Source organism: Miscanthus floridulus, chromosome 2 (genome assembly GCF_019320115.1).
Source record: "Miscanthus floridulus cultivar M001 chromosome 2, ASM1932011v1, whole genome shotgun sequence".
Lineage (NCBI taxonomy): Eukaryota > Viridiplantae > Streptophyta > Magnoliopsida > Poales > Poaceae > Miscanthus > Miscanthus floridulus.
Genome location: NC_089581.1, coordinates 33,257,419 through 33,281,063, shown reverse-complemented (window position 1 = coordinate 33,281,063; position 23,645 = coordinate 33,257,419). Strand labels below are relative to the sequence as shown.

Below are 23,645 nucleotides of genomic sequence, written 5' to 3'. Positions count from 1 at the left end.
TTCAACTTGTTTTTCCAGTCAAAAGAGTATTTTTCTCTCACAACAAATCAGCTGAAACAATGTTTCGGCTTGTTTTTTCAGCGAAACGAATAGAGCCATAAACCCATAAACTAAAGTTTGGTCGCAACTCACAACTTCTGAGTATCGCTTCTACACATAATCACATATGTACAACTGGTGCAACGGGATTTATATATATACACAACTGGACAACTGGTGCATGGGATCATCTTACCATTGCTTTTCTGCAATTACACCACCGTCCATATCAAACGAAAATAGATGAAACAGTTTTTAATGCCTGGACGATCATTAGTTCATCATGATAAAACATGTTATTACAACCACATATGTACAACTGATAGGACGAGTTTTGTATTTACATTTTGCAACTTGCTCATCCCACATGAGTTCCTTTTGCACTCACATGGCCTTCATAACAAATCTGGCAGATGCAGCAGCACCCTTTGCTGCCACCTTCAGGACATGACGGCTCTTGTACAACCTGCATCCAATTCAAAAGGTAACAGTGAAAAAGAACCATCAAACACTAGATAATAAAGAAAGTATTTTTTTCAGTCACTTAAGCATAATCCTAACATAATTGTAGTACATTAAAGGACAGTTAAGGCAAAGTATGATGATATAACCAATAAAAAGGTCAATATGTCAGACCTATATTCCATCACAAGTATTAATGAGTACCACACTACCAGTAGCAGGTTAGCACTGCAAAAATACTCTAGCATATACGTAAAGAACAAAGAGCATATAGGTTTTGAGCAATGATACAACAAAATCCGAAAGAGAGGTAGAGTGGAGTAAACTTTTGAAGGGCAACTGCAAACAGGAATGATTAGAGATTTACCCTGCTAATGTGATTCCCCAAGTGGCCAAGATATAAATAATCTGTCCAGCCTCCCAAAAGGTTGACCATCTCCATCGAGCTTTCATGCTATCTAATGCCTTTGCAACAGCTGCTTACAAGTTAAATCCAACAACATATCAGATTGCACATGAAGACAGCTCAAACTCATTGACAAATAATAAACTGATGGTGGCAAGTAAAAAAGCAAGTTCAACCTCATACAAACTGTAACATTCATGTTAAACTACCCAGTGCATCTATAACGTCAATTTAATGAGAATTTGAAAAGAAAAAAAAACTGTACCCAACATATCTTTCACCAGTACAAGTTCATCAAACAGCAATCTGAAAACCAATTTAATCAATCATCACAATTCACATACACAACCTCATCAAAGCAGTAATGGATCCTTAAACTGTGATATCTACTTTAGCAAAGTCATTATCTCTATAAACCAGTAGCTTTTGCTAGCAATGGTGTGCATCATACACTATAGGTGTACACTCTCAAGTACCATAAGGATCAGCATCTTTTGCAATGCCCTATATCTCATATGTCCTCAAGTAATCAAGAAACTAGATAAATCCCTAGAACAAAAGGGTCTGATCATCATCCATGCATAGTAAGATATATAATAGCAGAGTTGAGAATTTTGGGTAACTATTCACAAATGATGAACCCCAGAAACCCAGACAGCTATTTAACGATGCAATGTTTGAGTGCAGCATGGTCGCATGGAGGATAGACGTACCCTTTTGGAGCTGCACTGACGATAACGACTGAAGGAAATGTAATGAGAAACAGTTAGACATCATCCAAGTGCTGAAGAGAATGCTCATTAACCATTGGTAGCATCTAAACAAACTCTTAAAGAAGGAAGTACCTTGGATTTTGGATCTTCAAGAATGCACCTAGCAACAAAGGTGGCAATACCATCGACTATGTCATCTTCATTGATTATAACATAATTTTCATCATCAATCCCACTAATTTCCTCCAAATTAGCCCCAGCAGTATCACAAGCAACCAAGACCCATGATCCTTTCTTCCCATTACCCATTTTATCTGGAATGTCTGCAACTTCCACCTCTAGTTCCATTGAAGCAGAAAATGGAAATGAGTTAGTTTCCTAGCACTTTGCAGAATGTATTAGAAGAACTAACAGTGCCCATAAAACATGGTCTAGAAACAAACTTCACAATGCTTAATGAGGAATGAACCTGTCATGTTGCCAGAAGATAGTTCATTATGTTCACGTGTTGACTCATCCTGTAATTTCTCGAGATGAGCAAGGAAGCTAGCATTGTTGACCGCCGCCATCAGTCGGTTGTACAGCTATATCGTAAAATCACATCGATGAGCAACAAAATCAATCCAATATACAAGAAACATGTGTAATTATAAATTGGACAGGGCATGAGAATACACAAAATGAATTCTAATTATTCTTGTTATCTGCAATACTCCAGTTGATATATTAGAACGTGCCACACAGTAAGGTTAATGTATCATGATGAATTGACAGACTCAGGTTCAATATCACATCGATGCACTAGGAATTAATTTAGAGGGAAGAATAAGGCCCACACCCTTTGGGACATGATTTAGTTCTAGCGGATCGAATTACCAACATACATGCCTTTGTAACCATAATAACTGTACAAGATAGTGTCGATTTCCATAGGGAAAAAAAACTAATAGTCACACTAACATATGTCAGAGATAGGTGAAAGTATGCTTACATCAGGAGGGCACTCCTTGGAGACGCAGGGCGCGCCGTGGAGCTCGCGCAGGAGCGCGAGGTCATCTGCGAGTCGGGCGCGGAGCATGGCGTTCTCCTCCCGCAGCCGCGCGGCCTCCTCGCTGGCGGCCCCGCCGCCATCAGCCCCCGCGGGCGGCGCAGTCGGGTCCTCGTCGTGGGCTACAGGGTGGCCGGGGCGGTGGTGGTAGGCGTAGCGTGCGACCTCGGCGATTTCGACGAGGGTGTGCGCAACCTCCAGCGGGATCTTGTGCGCCGCCGATGCCAGCGTCATCGTCGGCTTGACCGATCGGTTGGCCAGCAAAATCGCTTGATCTCGCCGGTATGCCTTCAGGGAAGCGGAATCGAGAGGTGGAGGGAAGCGGCGAGATGAACCCTAGGGCCACGCCGTACGCAACCTTGCCGGGGAGGCGTGGACGACGAGTTTGATGGAAAGCAGAGGATTATGTTGGCCAAAGAACAGAGATTGGGCATTCAGTCACGTCCAGGTGGGCCCCACGTATCGTCTCTAATCAGACACCGGATTTTGACCTCGTCTTTCATCCGTAACCAAGGTGTTACGTCCAAAGTACATTTGAAAGTCTTTATGTTAACTTGCAAATGTTATTATAATCTGGGAACTATATACTTTACTTGCAGATTGTAACAACACGCAAACTTATAATCCACGATCCACATGCTAAAACCAAAATGCAAGGCATATCCATGATCTTCATGCATACAAAATATAGGTCCCTTCAATTTTAAAAACAAGAAAATTATGCAGATTTTCATTAAATAATGTCAATTAGCGTGTCCCGGCATTCAGCAATATTTTCCCTTCACATACTGGGACCTTGTTTGCATTTTTTTTTTCTTTTTTGCCTCAGGGCTTCTTTAGATGCATATCTATTCGATTATTCATCTCAATCCACGATGAGAATTAGCCGCTCGAACACACAGATAAATACTCATATGTACTTGCATACATGACAATTAACCTCGTGTATTTGCATACATGGCAATTAGCCTTTAAGACCAATCAAACTGGCATCCACGATCTGAACCAACTGACGGAGCGAGGGAGCCGAAAACAGCTTGTTACCGTGAATTTGCATTGAATTTCATATTACACGATAAATATGGGACTACAAGTTACAACAGAACAAGCAACGAGCTACGGGGGTCGCACACGGGCGCGAGCGGCACACCCCCAGAAGGCCAGAACAAGCAATTCAATCCGCTGGTAGGATATACTACTCAGTGCAGCAAGTCAGCGTTGCCACCCAGATACACAGCCGCAGTCTCCATTTGCTTTACATTATTTGTACATTATATGCCTGCTATGACAGGGTTACAAACAAAATTTGAAGATGGCACTAATCGGTCCCCTACTTGGCGCTATGCCGTCAATCATTTACACTAAGCTCATACGCTTCTTTGGTACCGAGACTTCTGGGAAGTAGATCCTCTCCCGTCGGGAAGCACTTTCGGAGCAGACAAATCGGAGTCTGCACTGCTTGGCCAGACTAGAGGAATCAGCTGCTGCTGGTAGGTGTTTGTGTTGTCACACACGCCGAGCTTGACAACGAATGTTGCGGTGCAACCTCTTCCAGTTCCTTGGCTGTCGATCCAGATGTGCCCTCCCATGAGACTAACAAACCTGCAACAGAATTTTGCAGAGATGCTGATTAGTTCTAATCAGAATTGATGACCGAGTTATCACTAATGAGTCCCGTACTAGCAATGCATAAAATAAATGAATAATTGTGCTGCATAGGAGGAAGTCGAGTCACCAATAACAACACCTGAACACCATTTTCAGAAGCAACTAAAAGAAAGGGGCTGTAAGATCGAACTACCTCTTGCAGATGGCAAGGCCAAGACCACTACCATTGAACCCTCGGTTTCCTTGAGGATGAGCAAACTTTGTAAATACATGAGGTAGATCCTGAGGACCAATTCCACAGCCTGTATCTTTTACCTGCAAAAGAGTGAAGTAACAGAGAATGTAAAGCAACGCAACAGATAATAATTGCTAAGCATAGAAGTAAAACTCTGCTTCATGTGTCCATGTCATGTTCATAATCTGCAAATATAAAACCCTTTTCCAGTTGTAAGCATGAAACCCAGGACCAATAGTATCAACTAATGCCTTGTTTGGATGCATGTGTATCCACTTCAATCCACATGTGTTAGTGGATTGAAATGAAACTTAGTTTAATTCCACTCCAATCCACTTCAACACGTGGATTGAGATGAATACATGCGCATCCAAACAAGGCCTAAAATGGAATTTATATAAGCACCTGTGCCTTGTGATATAGTTTTAGTAAATGTTGTGATACCTTGATTTGGCTGACCTAGGATTTTTTCAACACACGAAAGCTTTGTGTTAGCATTATAGAAGGCTCAGGGCTGGTCTAGAGTTCATGGAAGATTTGGTATAACACTTCTAATCCTAGACTATTTTATCTATTGCTAAGGCGGCCTTAGGTCCTATGTCATTCCTGAGACTAATTCAATCCAAGCAACTCAAATAAAGCAACAAATAACTACAGTCAACTAATGTCGCAACGGTGTAAAGTAATCAGATTCCAAAATCATCAGGCCCAACCAGTAGAAATTCTACACCATGAGATTATAAGAACAACAACAACAACAACAACAACAAAGCCTTTAAGTCCCAAACAAGTTGGGGTAGGCTAGAGTTGAAACCCAACAGAAACAATCAAGGTTCAGGCACGTGAATAGCTGTCTTCCAAGCATTCCTATCTAAGGCTAAGTCTTTGGGTATATTCCATCCTTTCAAGTCTCCTTTTATTGCCTCTACCCAAGTCAACTTCGGTCTTTCTCTGCCTCTCTTCACGTTACTATCCTGACTTAGGATTCCACTACGCACCGGTGCATCTGGAGGTCTCCGTTGCACATGTCCAAACCATCTCAACCGGTGTTGGACAAGCTTTTCTTCAATTGGCGCTACCCCTAATCTCTCACGTATATCATCGTTCCGAACTCGATCCCTTCTTGTATGCCCGCAAATCCAACGCAACATACGCATTTCCGCGACACTTAGCTGTTGAATATGTCGTCTTTTCGTAGGCCAACATTCTGCACCATACAACATAGCAGGTCTAATCGCCGTCCTATAAAACTTGCCTTTTAGCTTCTGTGGTACCCTTTTGTCACATAGGACACCAGACGCTTGCCGCCACTTCATCCACCCTGCTTTGATTCTATGGCTAACATCTTCATCAATATCTCCGTCCCTCTGTAGCATTGATCCTAAATATCGTAAGGTATCCATCCTAGGCACTACTTGACCTTCCAAACTAACATCTTCCTCCTCCCGAGTAGTAGTGCCGAAGTCACATCTCATATACTCAGTTTTAGTTCTACTAAGTCTAAAACCTTTGGACTCCAAAGTCTCCCGCCATAACTCCAGTTTCTGATTCACTCCTGTCCGGCTTTCATCAACTAGCACTACATCGTCCGCGAAAAGCATACACCAAGGGATGTCCCCTTGTATGTCCCTTGTGACCTCATCCATCACTAAAGCAAACAAATAAGGGCTCAAAGCTGACCCTTGATGTAGTCCTATCCTAATCGGGAAGTCATCCGTGTCTCCATCACTTGTTCGAACTCTAGTCACAACATTGTTGTACATGTCCTTAATGAGCCCGACATACTTCGTTGGGACTTTATGTTTGTCCAAAGCCCACCACATAACATTCCTTGGTATTTTATCATAAGCCTTCTCCAAGTCAATAAAAACCATGTGTAGGTCCCTCTTCTTCTCCCTATACCGCTCCATAACTTGTCTTATTAAGAAAATGGCTTCCATGGTTGACCTTCCGGGCATGAAACCAAATTGGTTCATAGAGACCCGCGTTATTGCTCTCAAGCGATGCTCGATAACTCTCTCCCATAGCTTCATAGTATGGCTCATCAACTTAATTCCCCGGTAATTTGTACAACTTTGAATATCCCCTTTATTCTTGTAGATCGGTACCAATATACTTCTCCTCCACTCATCAGGCATCTTGTTTGATCGAAAAATATGGTTGAACAACTTGGTCAACCATACTACAGCTATGTCCCCGAGGCATCTCCACACCTCGATTGGGATACCATCCGGTCCCATCGCCTTACCTCCTTTCATCCTTTTCAACGCCTCTCTGACCTTAGATTCTTGGATTCTCCGCACAAAGCGCCTATTGGTGTCATCAAAAGAGTCATCCAACTGAAAGGTTGTGTCCATATTCTCACCATTGAACAATTTGTCAAAATACTCTTGCCATCAATGTCGGATCTCATCCTCCTTTACCAAGAGATGCTCCCTTTCATCCTTAATGCACTTAACTTGGTTGAAGTCCCGTATCTTTCTCTCACGAACCCTAGCCATCCTATAAATGTCCTTCTCTCCTTCCTTCGTACTCAAATGTTGGTAAAGATTATAAGAACAAAGAAAAAAGATTTAAAAAAACACCCCCCACCAACAGCTACAGTATCATCGGTACCCATCATGGTACTAATAGTCAGCTACAGCAGAACAGGTACCGCCTATTTTTGTAAACTTGATAGAAAGAACTGGACGATTGTACATGAACCTACATAGAGCTGACGCCCACATAGTTTATGGACAAATGGACTATCAAGCAACTTAAGAGTCTAGCCAAGTTTAACGATGCATATGCAATTAATGACCAAGACACATGGTTAAAAGGAACAGGTAACAATTCATACAAGAAAATACACATATTAATCAGGATTTTTTTTAAAAAAGAACTGTCTTTTACTACTGAATAGCACTAAAGACTTCATTGTGAAGCTAATATAGTGGATCCAAAACCAGAGTGCATGAGAAATTCAGTTGCACATAAAGAGACAAGACAACAGAATATAAATGTTGTACAATGAGATAGTTGAGATTTTTTATACTCCCTCCGTCCCAAAATAAGTGATGTTTTAGGTTTGTCCTAAGTCAAACCATTTCAAGTTTGACCAAATTTATATAAAAAAAATACTAATGTTTATGATACCAAATAAGTATTATTAGATTTCTCATTAAATATATTTTCATATTCTACCTATTCGGTATCATAAATATTGATGTTCTTTCCTAAAAATTTGGTCAAACTTAAAATAGTTACTTAGGATAAACCCAGAACATCACTTATTTTGGGACAGAGGGAGTAGGCTGCAATTAGGGTTCATGAAACTGTTACTTTGGACAACCAAATGAATGGCTCCAGTTTCATTTTTTAATTTTGGAGCTCTGCACAGCGCATACAAGTCATTTTTTTAATTTATTATTATTATTATTAAAGAGAGAACAATGCATACAAATAGATTACTCAAACAAGCCTTTCTAGAATATTACCTGAACTTTCAAATAGAAATGGTCATCACTTGCAGTTGGATGAAATTCTGGGGTTCTGAACTCTCTCAAAGAGTCAGCCTTCACAATGGAAGCTACAAGTGTGATGTGTCCCTCCTTGGTAAACTTTACAGCGTTGCCAGATATGTTCAGAATAGTTTGCATGAGTCTCTTTTCATCACCAATAGCACATAACGGCAAATCTGGTGCCAACATAACCGATACAGATAGCCTCTTGATAGATGCAATTGGTTTAATGAAACTCATCACCTGTAATACCAAATAGAAATTTTAGTTAATAGCACCGTGTATCTTGATGTTTAATACTCCCTCAGGTTGGTAAAAGAAGTCGTTTTGGACAGCGACACGGTCTCCAAAGCATAACTTTGACTTTATTTCTATAAAAATATTTAGTGATATGTATATTTTTATGAAAGTATTTTTCAAGACAAATCTATTCATATGGTTTTCACATTTTCAAACTCAGAAGGGCGGGCCTGGTGCAAGCGGTAGAGTCTTACCGCCTGTGACCGGAAGGTCCCGGGTTCGAGTCGCGGTCTTCTCGCATTGCACAGGCGAGGGTAAGGCTTGCCACTAACACCCTTCCCCAGACCCCGCACAGAGCGGGAGCTCTCTGCACTAGGTACGCCCTTTTCACATTTTCAAACTCAACACCTTAAAAGTTATTCATGATTTATATTCCCAATGTTTGATTCAAACCTTGTCCAAAATGACTTCCTTTACCAACCTGGAGGGAGTACTCCATCTGTTACCAATTATAGGTCACTTTCTTTACCTAAATCAAACTTCTCTAACTTCGACCAAACTTATAGAAAAATACACCAACGATAACATCAATTAGTTCCATTAATTCTCCATAAAATATGTCTTATTAGTGCATTTATTTGAATTTGTAGAAGTTGACATATTTTTCTAAAAACTTGGTCAAAGTTAGAGATGTTTGACTTAGAGCAAAGCTAAAGTAACCTATAACCTGGACCGGAAAGAGTATTAGAAAACTGATGGTGCATACTTCCTTGAAAACAGCATGAAGATTGAATGCTTTAATCTCCAATTCAAGGCTTCCATCCTCGAGCTTGGAAAGATCCAGCACATCATTGATGAGTGTTGCTAACAGATTGCTGCTTTTCAGTACTGTTTCCACCATTAGACGCTGCTCAGGAGTAAGCTCAGTTTCCAAAAGCAAGGAGGAAAGGGCTATTATTGCATTCATGGGTGTTCTCATTTCGTGATTCATAACAGCTAGGAAATCATTGCGAGCACGGATAGCCATCTCAGCCTCTCTTCGAGCTAGATCCAAGGCAACATTCTGCTCCATTAGTAGATCACGTGCTCTCATGGACTCTTCAAGAATAGCCGCATGAGATAGTGCAACTGCTACCTGATGAAGAAACAAAAAAAGGAACATAAACAATAGATCTGCTAGCAATACCAATTTAAACTTTTAACTTTCAGAAAGGTATAGATAGTGATAAACAAGCAACAGCATGTCTCTTTTGCAGCTGGGTAGTTGGGTTCAGAATCCTATGCTTTCTAAGAACTTATGTATTGATTTGAAGGTATTCTTATCATCATTACATTGCACTTGTGAATATAATTTCCTGTTCAATTAACGGATGCCTTAATTGACTGATCATGATCACTGAGCAGTATCATATGAATTTGAAAGATGTAAACATGTTTTTCCTCTCCTACAAGCATATACTCTCTTCATCCGGAAAAGAATGTAATTCTAGCATAGTACCGAGTCAAACCGTCTTGAGTTTGACCAAATTTATTTAAGAAAAAATAACAATATTTACACTATCAAATAAGTATTGTAAGACTCGTCATGGAATATATTTTCAAAATACACCTATCTCATGTCATACATATTGATAATCTTTTTTATAAACTTAATCGAAGTATAGATAGTTTGAATAGAGACAGAAGTAAATTTATATCCTTTTCAGGATGGAGGTAGTATGTTATAGTAACCATAGCAAGAGATAGAGCACGAACCTGATCAGCAACGACCTCAACCAGCTCCAATTCATGCACATGCCATTTCCTTGCACTATCAGATGGAAGCATCAAAACCATGATTGCAAAGCTTTTCGCTGAGAGCTCAGGCCAATCATTTATTTGGAAGTTTGAAAGGTGTAGAAGAGGTACACGGACTGCAGCCACTTCTGGTGGAACATATCGCCCTGCAAGAGGTCGAATCCGCGCCAAAGGAGATGTGTGGGGTATTATAATTGCCCGGTTGCTACTGAACACTTGATTGACGACAGGAAGATTAATTGGCACTGATGATCCGACAGTAATCTGGTGGCGCAAAGTATGAGAAAGCTGAAGGCTTGAGCCACTTCGAGATGGCATCCACAATGCACATTCTTCCAGACCCAAGGTCCTTCCTAGCTCAACAAGAGTAGTCTTCAAAATTGTATGTCTATCAAGAGTACTTCTGATTTCATGTGTAAGCATCCTAACATGTCTACCGGTCTCCTCCTGCGTCCTTATCAGTCCCATCTCTCTATCAAGTTCTTCAGCTTTATTCTTCAGGAACAACTCCCTAGTTTTCACACTCAACAAGTCGGGGATGATATGAACAAGCATCAATGCAGTTGCGCAGGACACAACTGCTGTAGAAACTTTTGCTATGGTCATGACCATCGCAACGGTCTTTGTATGTGTGGTGAAAGTCCACAGGTTTATCAGATGACTTGCCCCACAAAGAACTATAAACGCACCAAACTGGATCAAGACCCATCTGTATGGGAAGAAGGATGACTTCTTCACAAAATATATGAGCTCCAATGGAATCGAGAAGTACGCAAGGGCTATGAAGAAGTCTGAAATATACTGATACTTGACGAGAAGATCATCGGTAGGCCATAGTGGCTCGATGCAATCACATCCGTCCATCCAGGGAGCTTAGCTGCAGAAGAAGAAACATATTGATAAATTGTTTTTGCCACACCATCTCCGGGATCTCAAGTAGCAGAAAATGCATAGCAATTTGCATTTGAATAGTAAGCCCATAAAGCGGCACGCATACTAGCAGAGCACGCAAATCGCACAAGATGTGACATTCGCTGCTCCGACTTCCATTTCCAATTCCAAACAGCCCTCGACCCAGGGCGGACCCAGTAAAGGACATGGGTGTACACATGTACACCCGATAACTTTTCCACGAAAATCGGAGTTAGTAGGCATAATACATGTATATACCTGTAATTAGATCAGATCCGAATACAAAGAGCCCAGTAGCTTAAGTTAGGGTTTGGGTGCTCGGTTTCGTACAGTAGTAAGGGAGGAGAAGGGGGTGGCATACCTGGTGGCTGCTCGTCGCCGGCAAGTGGCCCGATGAAGACCTGGGGGCGGCGGCGGCGGCGGTCGCCCGGTCGTCGCCACGAGGAAGAGCGCGCACGCGGGGTGAACGGGAGAGAGAAAAGGAGGGTGAAAGGTGCTGTTTGGTTAAGGTACGCTTTTTTTTTCTCTCATCTGGTACAGAAATATATTCCGGTGAGCACCAGGCTTCAAACCCTTGTGGGCAGGCTGCGCACCGCATGCCTTTGCCATCCGAGCTGAAGCTCGGTCTCCGTTAAGGTACGCTTTGGTTCTGATCCACGCAGCGCTGGACCCAGGGGCTCAGGCTTGTTTAATTCCTCCCTGAAGTTGACGCCATATTCCATTAAATATTTGAATATATACATAGAGTATTAAATATAAATTTTAAAAATAATTAATTATATAGTTGGTAACTAATTTATGAGACGAATCTTTTAATCCTAATTAGTTCATGATTTAACAATATGGTGCTACAATAACACATGTGCTAATGATGAATTAATTAGGCTTAATAAATTCATCTCGCGGATTACTGACGGATTCTGTAATTTGTTTTTTTATTAGTATCCGAACCGCCCATACGACATTATTATGACACCCAAAAATTTTAGTCCTAGATTTAATCAGAACGTCAGAACACTTGCTTCTGACTTGACCTGAAGTGATATATGGAGTAGTTAAGCACTGTGTCTACACTGACTTATAATGTAATCCCTCTGTCCCGTTTTCATTTTTTGAGAAGTCAATAATTTTAACTAAATATATAAATAAAATATTAGTATTTATAGTACATAAGTAATATTAGTAGATATATAATAAATTTATTTGAAAATAAAAATATTGCTAATATTTTCTATAAAAATAGTAAAAAAAAGTTTGATTGACATGATTTTTATGGTGACACGTACGGAGAGAGTATCTATAAGATCATGCGGCTACAACCACAGCATGAAAAATCACATCCAATCGGGTTGTACGTAGGGGCGAAGGTAGGCCAAAGAGATGCAACATGTTCGCTTGGTCGTAAACGATCGTAAATTTCTAGCTAGAACAGTATTTTTCTCTCACACCAAACCAGTCAGCGATAATAATCCACGATCGTATACAAGACTACCTCTGCCCTCGGTATACAAGACTACCTCCAGCTGAACAGGCTAATGATCAGTCACTAGCTGCTATGAACAACAATTTTTTCAATGAAAAACTGAAATTTTAGGTCAGCTTACCCCAGTAAACAAGACTACCTCTGCCCTCGGCGGTAAGTTCCGACCTTTTTTTTTGTCTTCGACTATATGCACACTTGTTTATATTCTCTAATAAAACTTATGCACTTTTAAAATTATGTTTTTTAAATTTGAATAAAGTGATACTCTCTCTTTCTAAATTGTAAGGCCTTTTAACTTTTTACATTAGATATCACTTCCTATGAAATATATTTTGATATTGCATTTTGAAAGGATCAAGATGTCCAAAAGAGGGTGAATTAGGCTAATTTTAAAATTCTTTGCAACAATTAAGTCCTATGGTTAGCCAAATTAACCTCTTGTGTCTAGAAAGTGTTTCTAATTGTTCTACCGCACAAAAGACTTGCACCCTAAGTTTCAATCCTACTCTAGCATGGCAATTCTAAGAATGTAAAGACATGAATTGAATTGCTCAAAGTAAATACTTAAAGTAAATAGAGAGGGAGGAACGCGGCGATGTTTTGCCGAGATATCGGAGAGTCGTCACTCCCCACTAGTCCTCGTTGGAGCACCCGCGCAAGGGTTTAGCTCCCTCTTGATCCGCGCAAGGATTAAGTGCTCTCTACGGGTTGATTCTTCGACACTTCGTCGTGGTAAATCACCTACAACTGCTCACAACTTGAGTTGGGTCACCCACAAGCTCCGTCGGGTGATCACTAAGCTCTCAATCACCATCAAGCCGTCTAGGTGATGGCGATCACCAAGAGTAACAAGCACATACTCTCATTTGACCACGACAAGCCTAATGAGAAGGTGAATGCACACTTTGCTACTCTTGATCTTCACTAATGAGGTCTCTCTTTGAGATTCTCAAATCCCAATCACCTCACTAGAACATTGCTCTTCTTAGCACTCACAAACGTGTTTCTTAGCTGTTGAAATGAGCAAAAGTACCCCTCACATACTAGCGGAGGTTGTATTTATAACACCGACTGAAAAATGAACCGTTATGTGCCTCTGCGGGTTGACCGGACGCTCCGGTCATGTTGACCAGACGCTCCGGTCATATTGACCGGACGCACCGGTCAGTACACCTTAAACTCCAGTGGTTAAGAGTTGATCGGACGCTGGCAGTGTCCGATCAGCACTGACCGGGCGCGTCCGGTCACATTTTCTCCTCACTGGAACCTTACTGATGTCGACCGGACGCTGGACCTCCAGAGTCCGGTCACTTACTAAGCAGCGTCTAGTTAGTAACCAGAACCTGATCAGCGTCCGGTCAGCATTGACCGGACGCGTTCGATCAGGATTCTCTCTCTTTGGGACCTTACTGGAGTCAACCGGACGCTGGCCTTCAACGTCCGGTGACATGACCTCGCAGCGTCCAGGCATTTCCAGACGATTTCACCTTGGTCAAATGAACTGACCGGACTCTGAGCCAGCGTCCGGTCACACCGGAGCCAGCGTCCGGTCAGTATTTGACCCTCCATTCACTTCCAACTCTCGAACATTTATGAATGAAGTTTGCTCCAATGGATCAAAGGGCTGTTATGAGCTACCTAGTGTTAGTTTTAATAAGTGTGCACCACACCTAACTCACTAGACTCACCTAGGTCAAGCTACCCGTTCATACCCCCCTTAATAGTACGACCAAAGAAAAAACAAAGTCCTAAACTACTCTAAGTGCCTCTCCAACTCCAATCGACACTTAGAACTAGTCCATCCTTAACCTTGTCATCCATCCTTTAAAAACCAAAACGATTTTCATCGTAGGAGCATGACAACCTTGATTACCCAATCGATCTCTATTACCATGTGAAAGGATCAAGATGCCCAAGAGGGTGGTGAATTGGGCTAATTCTAAATTTTCTTGCAATAATTAAATCCTATGGCTAGCCCAATTAATCCATTGTGCCTAGAAAAAATGTTTCTATCAATCTAATGCACAAATGACTTGCAACCTATGTTCCAAACTTACTCTAGCATGGTAATTCTATGGATGTAAAAACAAGTATTGAATTGCTCAAACTAAATGCTCAAAGTAAATAGAGAGAGAGGAACGCAGCGATGTTTTGTCGAGGTATCGGAGAGTCGCCACTCCCCACTAGTCCTCGTTGGAGCACCCGTGCAAGGGTGTAGCTCCCCCTTGATCCGCGTAAGGATCAAGTGCTCTCTACGGGTTGATTCTTCGACACTCTGTCACGGTGAATCACCCACAACCGCTCATAACTTGAGTTGGATCACCCACAAGCTCCGCCGGGTGATCACCAAGCTCCCAATCACCACCAAGCCATCTAGGTGATAGCGATCACTAAGAGTAACAAGCACGAACTCTTACTTGACCATTCGAAGCCTAATGAGAACGGTGAATGCACACTTTGCTACTCTTGATTCACTAATGAGGCTACTCTCTTGGATTCATGAATCTCAATCACCTCACTAGGACCTTACTCTTCTTGGCGCTCACAAACGTGTTTTTTAGCTATTGGAATGAGCAAAAGTGACTCCACACACTAGTGGAGCTTCTATTTATAAGGCAGCCTGAAAAACGAACCGTTATGAGCCTCTACAGGGTGACCAGACGCTCCGGTCATATTGACCGGACACTCTGGTCAGTTCAACCCGCACACCAGTGTTTAAGTGTTGATCGGACGCTGGCAGGATCTGATCACCACTGACCGAACACGTCCGGTCGCATTAAACCCTCACTGAAACCCTACTGTACTCGACCGGACGCAAGATCCTCAGGGTCCGATCAGTATTGATCGGACGCGTCTGGTCGCAGATTCACTCTTCTAGAACCTTACTGGAGTCAACCGGACACTGGTCCTCAACGTTCGGTCACTCGACCACTCAGCATCCGATCACACCGAATGCAATCACCTTGGTCAAATGAACTGACCGGACCCTGTGGCTATTGTCCGGTCGCACCAGAGCCAGCGTCCAGTCAGCATTTGACCCTCCATTCACTTCCAACTCTCGAACATATGTGAATAAAGTTTGCTCCATAGGATCATAGGGCTGTTGTGGAGCTACCTAGTGCTAGTTTGAACAAGTGTGCACCACACCTAACTCACTAGACTCATCTAGGTCAAGCTACCCATCCATACCCTCCTTAATAGTACGGCCAAAGTAAAAACAAAGTCCTAGACTACTCTAAGTGTCTCTCCAACTCCAATCGATACTTAGAACTAGTTATCCTTAACCTTGTCGTCCATCATTTGAAAACTAAAATGATTTCCATCGTAGGGGCATGATCACCTTGATTGCCCAATTGATCTCTATTACCATGACCTAACTTAATTGCCTCTGCAAAACACACGTTAGTCATAGTAATCTTGTATTGTCATTAATCACTAAAACCTAACTAGGGGCCTAGATGCTTTCACCATGACCTAACTTAATTGTTTCTGCAAAACACACGTTAGTCACAGTAATCACGTATTGTCATTAATCACCAAAACCCAACTAGGGGTCTAGATGCTTTCAATCTCCCCCTTTTTGGTGATTGATGACAATACTACCTCGAGTATGTGAAAGAGAAGAGGTTTTTAACATGCTTGGTTTATATAAGCTTTTGGCAATAAGAACAAAAGTGTTAGACAAGCTTATATGACCCCAAGCCAACATGATGTACTCAAAAGATATGAAATAAGCATGAGTACAAGTAATGAAGCTCATTTGCATCGGAGTAAAACGCGGAAGCAAAGGCAAACGAGCAAAACGTAAGTGATATGACATATAAAGAATTCAAAGTAGAGAGCACACATGTCATATATCATGACCACGTAGATATCACTATCACATAGATATAGTAGTAAACATGAATACATAATATATCACACACATAAATGCATAATAGTGTATCTCACATATAGAAACTCCAAATATAAATAGATAAGCTAATATAATAACTAAGCTCCCCCTAGATAAGTAGCTCCCCCTAAGCCTAACATACTCGAACCCTCTTCCCCTTTGGCGTCAAACACCAAAACCTAAGAGTCGATCGGTGGGGCTGCAGCAAATGAGCCGAGCACTGAGGTACGAGGAGCGAGGTGGAACTGGGTGCCATAATCGTCTGATCCTGAGCTCTGAGCTATCTGACCCTCTGTAGCTGGAAGTGATGCTGAAGCAGTCTAGGTCGAATTAGGAACTGGTGCTGCTGTAGGCTGAGCTGGTATAACTGAAGCAGCTGGCTCTAATGATGCCACGGAGGAGGGGAGTGTCTCTGTCATCGCTGTGATAGGTGCAGCCATAGAAGGACCTAGAACATGCAGGTATGGAGGAGTGGGCTGCCCTATCAACTCATTGAAGGACGCTCCAAGACTCCTAGAGACTGAAGTGTCTAGCTCAAACAGCGACGATGTCTATGCCAGTGTGAAGCCCGTCTAAAGTGGTGTGAACTGCGGGGCTACCACTGGCGAAGTGAACCATTAGGACACCTGCTCTGTTGGTGAAGCATACTGTGCTGGTGGCTGTCCCTGACTCTGAAGCCCACTAGGCTATAACGTTGGAGTCATCGAAGTGGTGGTAGGCTGACCAAGCTAGGGCGAAGCCTGTGGCGGTGGGGCCCCAATCGCTATCACTATATGCTGCATGAATCCGAGAAGCTGCTGCTGCATGAGGATCTGCTGCTGGTGCATAGCCTACTGTTGCTGCTGTAGAGCCTGTGTCTGCTGCTGAATGACTAGCTGCTGGCACTAGAACTCGTCCTGCCGAGTCTGGAACTGAGCAAATGTAGCAGCTATCTCCTGAGCCTGTCATGCCTGGTCCTGCCTCATCCGCTCAAGTATAGCCAGAAGAGCGGGGTCTATCTACGGGGCAGGTGGCGCTGAACTGGAGCTACCGGCCTTAGTATCATGTCATCATGGAGGCATCTGAGGAATAGGCTGGTAGTCGTCATCAGAACTGTCACTGGGCTCGCTAGTGACCAACCCCTCCTGCTGAGCAAGCTCCTCCTCCTCTGTGGTTGCAATACCCTTGATAATATCATCCTACTGGGCTGCAGTCTCTTGCACCTCTGGACGATGGCGCAGCTGACTAGGTGCCTGTGGTGTACTATGGCGGATCATCTAAGACATATTATAAGCAGGGAACTCTGTCGTGGCACCACTGTACTCAGCAATCATCTCAGGTGACTTAACTGAAACAGCTCTGTGGATAAGGAATGTGACCCAGTGAGCATAGGGTAGCTGCCTATGACCTCTAAAGCCCTTAGCTATAGTGTCCTCTATCTCTGACAGAAGATCCCAGATATCAAAAACTGTCTGATGCATCAGAGAGTTGAGAAGCCATAGCTGAATATGAGTCAACCCCTCTCTGTATCCTATCCTCAGAAGAAGAGTCCTCCTCATAATAGCCTCAATCACGCAAGCGGTGGGCGTGAGATCACTAGGGTTCCTCCTCGACCCCTTGCTAAAGGGCTCAGTGAAGCAGTGACGAACCAAGTCCGTAGGGGGTACCATGATACCATGAGGGCGTCTGGGGGGTACGGTCTGTCCATAGCACATCTCATGGAGCCTGACTGGCTGCTCCTGAAGCCTGAGAATCTTCCTGACCCTAGTGCTCGTCAACCAGTAGTCTGCCTCCAAATGTAAAGTGTATAAACCTGTGATGTGGATCAATCCAGAGAGAGGCATAGAACTGTCGAACCCAAGATGAAACATACAATCTGGTCCATCTAATCAAATCTGTCAACCCCGACAGATATGTAAGGTAGGGGCAAATGTGCTCACTAGCTGCTGCAACAATAGACTCTATGTTGCATACTCTCTGTGATCTAAAGACTGCTCCACTGTTCAAATAGGCATTATAGAAATCCTCCTAAAGGGGTGTATAGAATCTCTCTGATGCTCTCTCATCCCTCTTAGGCAGAAACCACACCTTGAAGTCCATGAACCTCAACTATTGCACCTGTTTGGCCGTGGCAGCCCTCAGGTCAAGATGGGTCACTGGAAGCGGACCCTATGGTCGAGGCGGTGGATGAGAACCCCTGCGCTGAGTGGCTGGCCTCGGTGAAACTAGAACACGAGTACGACCAGAGTGGCGTAACTGTAGCTATGGTGCCAGCTCTGTCTCCTCGGCCTGCTAAACCTGCTGACCCTCCTAAGACTACTGTGCTGGCTGTGCCTCCTGAGTCTACTAAGCTGGATAAGGCTTCTAAGTCTGCTGAGCTGGCTGAGGCTGCTACTGTGGCTCCCCTTGAGGCTGAACCTCGTCAATGGCAACACGTCATCCGCTAATCATGAGAGTCCCAACTGGACCACCATGAAGACGCTCAACTCGTTGAAGTGAGGCCATCGCCTCTGGTGAAAGTGGATCAGCAATCTAGACTCCACTACGAGCACCTCCTCTCTCGGCACGCTCTGTAGCCTCAGCAACTGCGGTGGCTCTCGCTGTATCTACATCTGGATACTTGCGCTTCCTCACTGCCAACTTCTTGGTCGCCTTGCCTTTTGGATCTACAGGCTGGCGAGGCGAGGGCCTCGGATCCTCATCACTAAGACCACCTCCGACATTCTTTGTACGAGCCATCTAAAAGATCTGAGATGAATCAACTGCCCCTGACAAAGAAACAACTGCCTCTAACAAAGATCACCTATCGCTAACACTTTTGAGGCTTGGCCTCGATCCGTACTCATGAGCTTGGCCCCGAGTTAACTGACAACTGCCACTGACACCTCAACGGAACTAGCTCGCTGCATGATAGAATAGATAGGATATACAAATAACTTAGATTATGCATCTAGAGAGATAAAACCCTAATAGAGCAAGCAATTAGGTACGAAATTAAAACGCGGGGCTTGCTACCTGTCAAACCTACAAAACGGCAAGAAGAGGAATGGATCGGGGGACATCGAATCGGCTAGGGTTGCTGGTCGACGAGGATTGGCAATGCAATACGATGAATCGATGGCCGAGGGTTCGTAGTGCTGAAGCTAGGGCAGCTAGGGTTTTGAAGTTAGGGTTTACCGACGCTGGTTGTGGGTGGCACCACGGTTGTGGAGGCATGGCAGTGAGGCAAGGCATGACAGCGCGAGGAGCAGCACTGGCGTGGGCGTGGAGGAGCTACTGTGGCTCGGGCTGCTCCGATGCAGGATAGGCGGCGCGGCGGATCCAGTGGCTAGGGATGTGGAGCGGCGGCGCGGGGGGGGGGGCACGTGAGCACGGTGGCGCACGGGAGCAACTACGACGGTGCGAGGAGCTGCGGTGCTGGCATGGCGAGCACTAGAGGCGGCGGCTATGACGATGCGGTAGCACGGGGAAAACGGCAGATAGGTTAACACGTGCGGTGATTTGCTTATAAGGTGGCCCCCAATGGATCAGAAAAGAAAATGGAGAAGAGTCCTGAAACCGCACACAAACTACTAACCGGGCGCTCCGGTGGCAGCGACCGGACGCTGCCACCCAGCGTCCGGTCGATTCTAGAGAGGTCCAATTCCTCTAGAATCGTGATCGAACGCGTCCGGTGGACACCGACCAGCCATAGCCAGAGTCCGGTCAATACATCCTGTCTTCTTCCTTATGACCGGACGCTGAAAGCCAGAGTCCGGTCACTCCTTTGCAGTAAGTTCACCTCCTGTGAACTGACCGGATGCTGGACTCCAGAGTCCGGTGCAGCGTTTGGTCACTCTTTCTTCAGCAAATCTTCAAAGTCCTTCGTGCTGTCTGTTTCCAATCAAGTCCCAACTTGAATAAGATCCAAATAAACACCAATTAGGACTGATGTGAGTGACCTCTCTCAAACTCTCAAGTTTTTCAAAATATTTTGTCTTAGGCTATAATTCTTTTTAAGAAAATAGGCAATAAGAGGGCAATTTAAGACAAACGACAAAATAACAATCATGCATATTCAATGCAATACTTGTAAGTAAATCTAGTTGCTTGTCAAGTTTGATCTAAGGTTAAGCTTCTTCACATGCTTTTTGGCGGTTATCTTAACCATGTTAGACAAGCCCTATATGTATTACCAAAGATTGAACATGTTGTATTTTACAATGCAATGCAAGGGACAACATAAGCTCAATTTTTTGTGAAGTTACTAAAATCAAGCACATTGAGTTCATTTTGCAATCTACAAAATGTTGCCTCATCTAGCGGTTTAGTGAAGATATCCGCCAATTGATCCTCGGTCCTTACACCTTCTAATGATATATCATTTTTATCAACATGATCTCTAAGAAAGTGATGGCGGATATCTATGTGCTTGGTGCGAGAGTGTTGAACCGGATTATTTACAAGTTTTACCGCACTTTCATTGTCGCACAAAAGAGGTACTTTATCTAGAACTACACTATAGTCTAGCAAAGTTTGTTTTATATAAAGTATTTGTGCACAACAAGCACCCGCGACAATGTATTCCGCTTCAGCGGTGGACAAAGCCACACTATTTTGTTTTTTGGAGGACCAAGACACGAGTGATCTACCAAGCAAATGGCACCCTCCGGATATGCTTTTTCTATCAACTTTGTAACCGACATAATCCAAATTAGAATAGCCAATTAATTCAAATATAACTCCTTTGAGATACCAAAGGCTAATGCTTGGTGTGTGCTTAAGATACCTAAGGATTTTTTTACGGTAATTAAATGAATTTCCTTAGGACTAGCTTAAAACCTAGCACACATACACACACTAAATATGATGTCGGGCCTAGATGCGGTCAAATATAACAAGCCACCAATCATAGAGTGGTAGAGAGTTTGATCAACTAGGTTATCTCCCTCATCTAGGTCGAGATGTCCATTAGTTGGCATTGGTGTCTTGATTGGCTTACATTCATCCATCTTGAATCTTTTGAGAAGATCATTAGTATATTTCTCTTGAGAGATGAAAATCTCTTCTCTCATTTGCTTGACTTAAAAACCAAGAAAGAATGTAAGCTCTTCAATCATTAACATCTCGAACTCTTTCGACATCAATTCACCAAACTCTTTGCATGAATCTTCATTTGATGATCCAAAGATGATATCATCAACATACACTTGACAAATGAAGATATGCCCATCAAACTTTTTGGTAAATAGTGTGGTATCGACCTTCCCAATGGTGAAGCCCTTCTCAATGAGGAAGTCCCGAAGACACTCCTACCAAGCTCTTGGAGCTTGCTTAAGCCCATATAATGCCTTGGACAACCTATAAACATGATTAGGATATCTAAGGTCTTCAAACCCGGGAGGTTGATCAACATAGACTAGTTCATTAATAAAGCTATTTAAAAATGCACTTTTCACATCCATTTGATAAAGTTTTATTTCATGATGTGATGCATATGTAAGGAGGATATGGATGGCTTCTAATCTTGCAACCGGTGCAAAGGTCTCTCCAAAATCCAACCCTTCAACTTGAGAGAACCCCTTTGCAACTAGTCTTGCCTTGTTCCTCACAACAACACCTTAATCATCTTGCTTATTTCGGAACACCCACTTTGTTCTAATGACTCTTGCATCTTTTGGCCGCTCTTCAAGAGTCTAAACTTCATTGCGAGTGAAGTTGTTCAACTATTTATGCATGGCATTTATCCAATCCGGATGTTGAAGAGCTTCTTCTACCTTAGTAGGCTCAAAGCAAGAGACAAAAAAGTGATAAGCAATAAATAAAGCAAGTTTTTGAGATCGAGTCATTACACCCTTTGATATACTCCCTATGATGAGATCTTGTGGATGGTCTTGAAGTAGAGGTGTATTTCTTCTATTGACCATTTGAGGGGGAGGTTATGGAGCATCAACATCTTATGCTTGTATCACTATTTGTTCATGGGAGATATGAGTATCTTTATTTTCTACTCTTTTATCTTTTTACCATCTTGTGGCACACTTAATGAAGAAGGTGGATCAATCACTTGTACATCATCTTCATCATCTTTAGGCTTGATGTCTCCAACCAGAATGTTCTTCATAGCCTCCCTCAATGGTTCATCACCTACATCATCAAGATTCTCATGTGCTCCTTGGGAGCTGTTAGATTCATCAAATTCTACATCATATGTTTCTTTAAACAAGCCGGTGGCATGATTAAATACTCTATATATTTTGGACTTTGATGAGTAACCAACAAGAAAACCAATATTATAATGTCTTTGAAACTTCCCTAGGTGTTGCCGCTTCTTGTAGATGTAGCATTTACAACCAAACACCCTAAAGAAGGAGACGTCCGACTTCTTCCCATTAAGCAATTCATAAGGTGTCTTGCTAAGGAACTTTTGAAGGAATAGACGGTTTGATGCATAACATGCGGTGTTGATTGCTTCCACCCATAGAGCTTCGAGGGTGTTATACTCATTAAGCATTATTCTTGTAAGAGTGATCAATGTCCGATTCTTCCTCTCAACTACACCATTTTATTGAGGAGTATATGTTGCGGAGACTTCATGTTTGATTCCAACTTCATCACAATAAGCTTCTATGTTTGTGTTGTCAAACTCTTTCCCATTGTTACTTCTTATTTTCTTGAGCTTTACTTTAAATTCATTTTGTGCTCTCTTGGCAAACTTCTTGAAGCAAGATGCAACTTCGTATTTATCATGAAGGAAGAATACCCATGTATACCTTGAATAATCATCAACAATCACAAGACAATAAAGATTTTATCCCAAACTCTTGTATGTTGTTGGTCCAAATAAATCCATGTGAAGGAGTTCTAGCACTCTTGCGGTTGACATGAAAGCTTTTATTGGATGGGTATTTACAACTTGCTTGTCGGTTTGACATGCACTACAAAGCTTGTCCTTCTTAAACTTCACATCCTTCAACCCTCTCACCAAATCATTCTTCATTAACTTCTTGAGTGAGCTCATCCCAACATGAGCAAGTCTTCTATGCCATAGCCACCCAAATGTTGTTTTGGTAAATAGGCATGTCTTCAAGTTTGTATCTTCGAAAGTGAAGTCCACTAGATATAGGTTGTTGCATCTAAATCCTTTGAATATCACATGATCATCATCCTTCTTGGATACAATAACCTCCTTCTCGGTAAACAAGCATTGGAAGCTAAGATCACACAATTGTCCAACGGATAGCAAGTTGAAATTCAATGAAGCAACATATAGCATATTGGTGATAGAATGATCATTTGATATTGCCACTTTGCCCAATCCTTTGACCTTGCCCTTTGAGTTATCT

The 23,645-nt window shown here is 42.7% G+C and overlaps 2 protein-coding genes across 2 annotated transcripts; both read right to left on the bottom strand.

Moving 5' to 3' along the window:
- Positions 1-291: 291 nt before the first annotated feature.
- Positions 292-3,078, bottom strand: LOC136538387 (uncharacterized). The gene is made up of 6 exons (XM_066530362.1): positions 2,612-3,078; positions 2,090-2,204; positions 1,753-1,958; positions 1,621-1,648; positions 869-977; positions 292-505 (listed from the first exon to the last, which is right to left on the bottom strand). The coding sequence occupies exons 1-6, from the start codon at positions 2,900-2,902 to the stop codon at positions 424-426; spliced, it is 831 nt and encodes a 276-aa protein (XP_066386459.1). The 5' UTR covers positions 2,903-3,078; the 3' UTR covers positions 292-423.
- A 536-nt stretch (positions 3,079-3,614) lies between these two features.
- On the bottom strand, positions 3,615-11,519 carry LOC136521354 (probable ethylene response sensor 1). The gene is made up of 6 exons (XM_066515089.1): positions 11,325-11,519; positions 10,010-10,928; positions 9,021-9,389; positions 7,991-8,257; positions 4,470-4,591; positions 3,615-4,270 (listed from the first exon to the last, which is right to left on the bottom strand). The coding sequence occupies exons 2-6, from the start codon at positions 10,913-10,915 to the stop codon at positions 4,036-4,038; spliced, it is 1,899 nt and encodes a 632-aa protein (XP_066371186.1). The 5' UTR covers positions 10,916-10,928; positions 11,325-11,519; the 3' UTR covers positions 3,615-4,035.
- Positions 11,520-23,645: the final 12,126 nt, after the last annotated feature.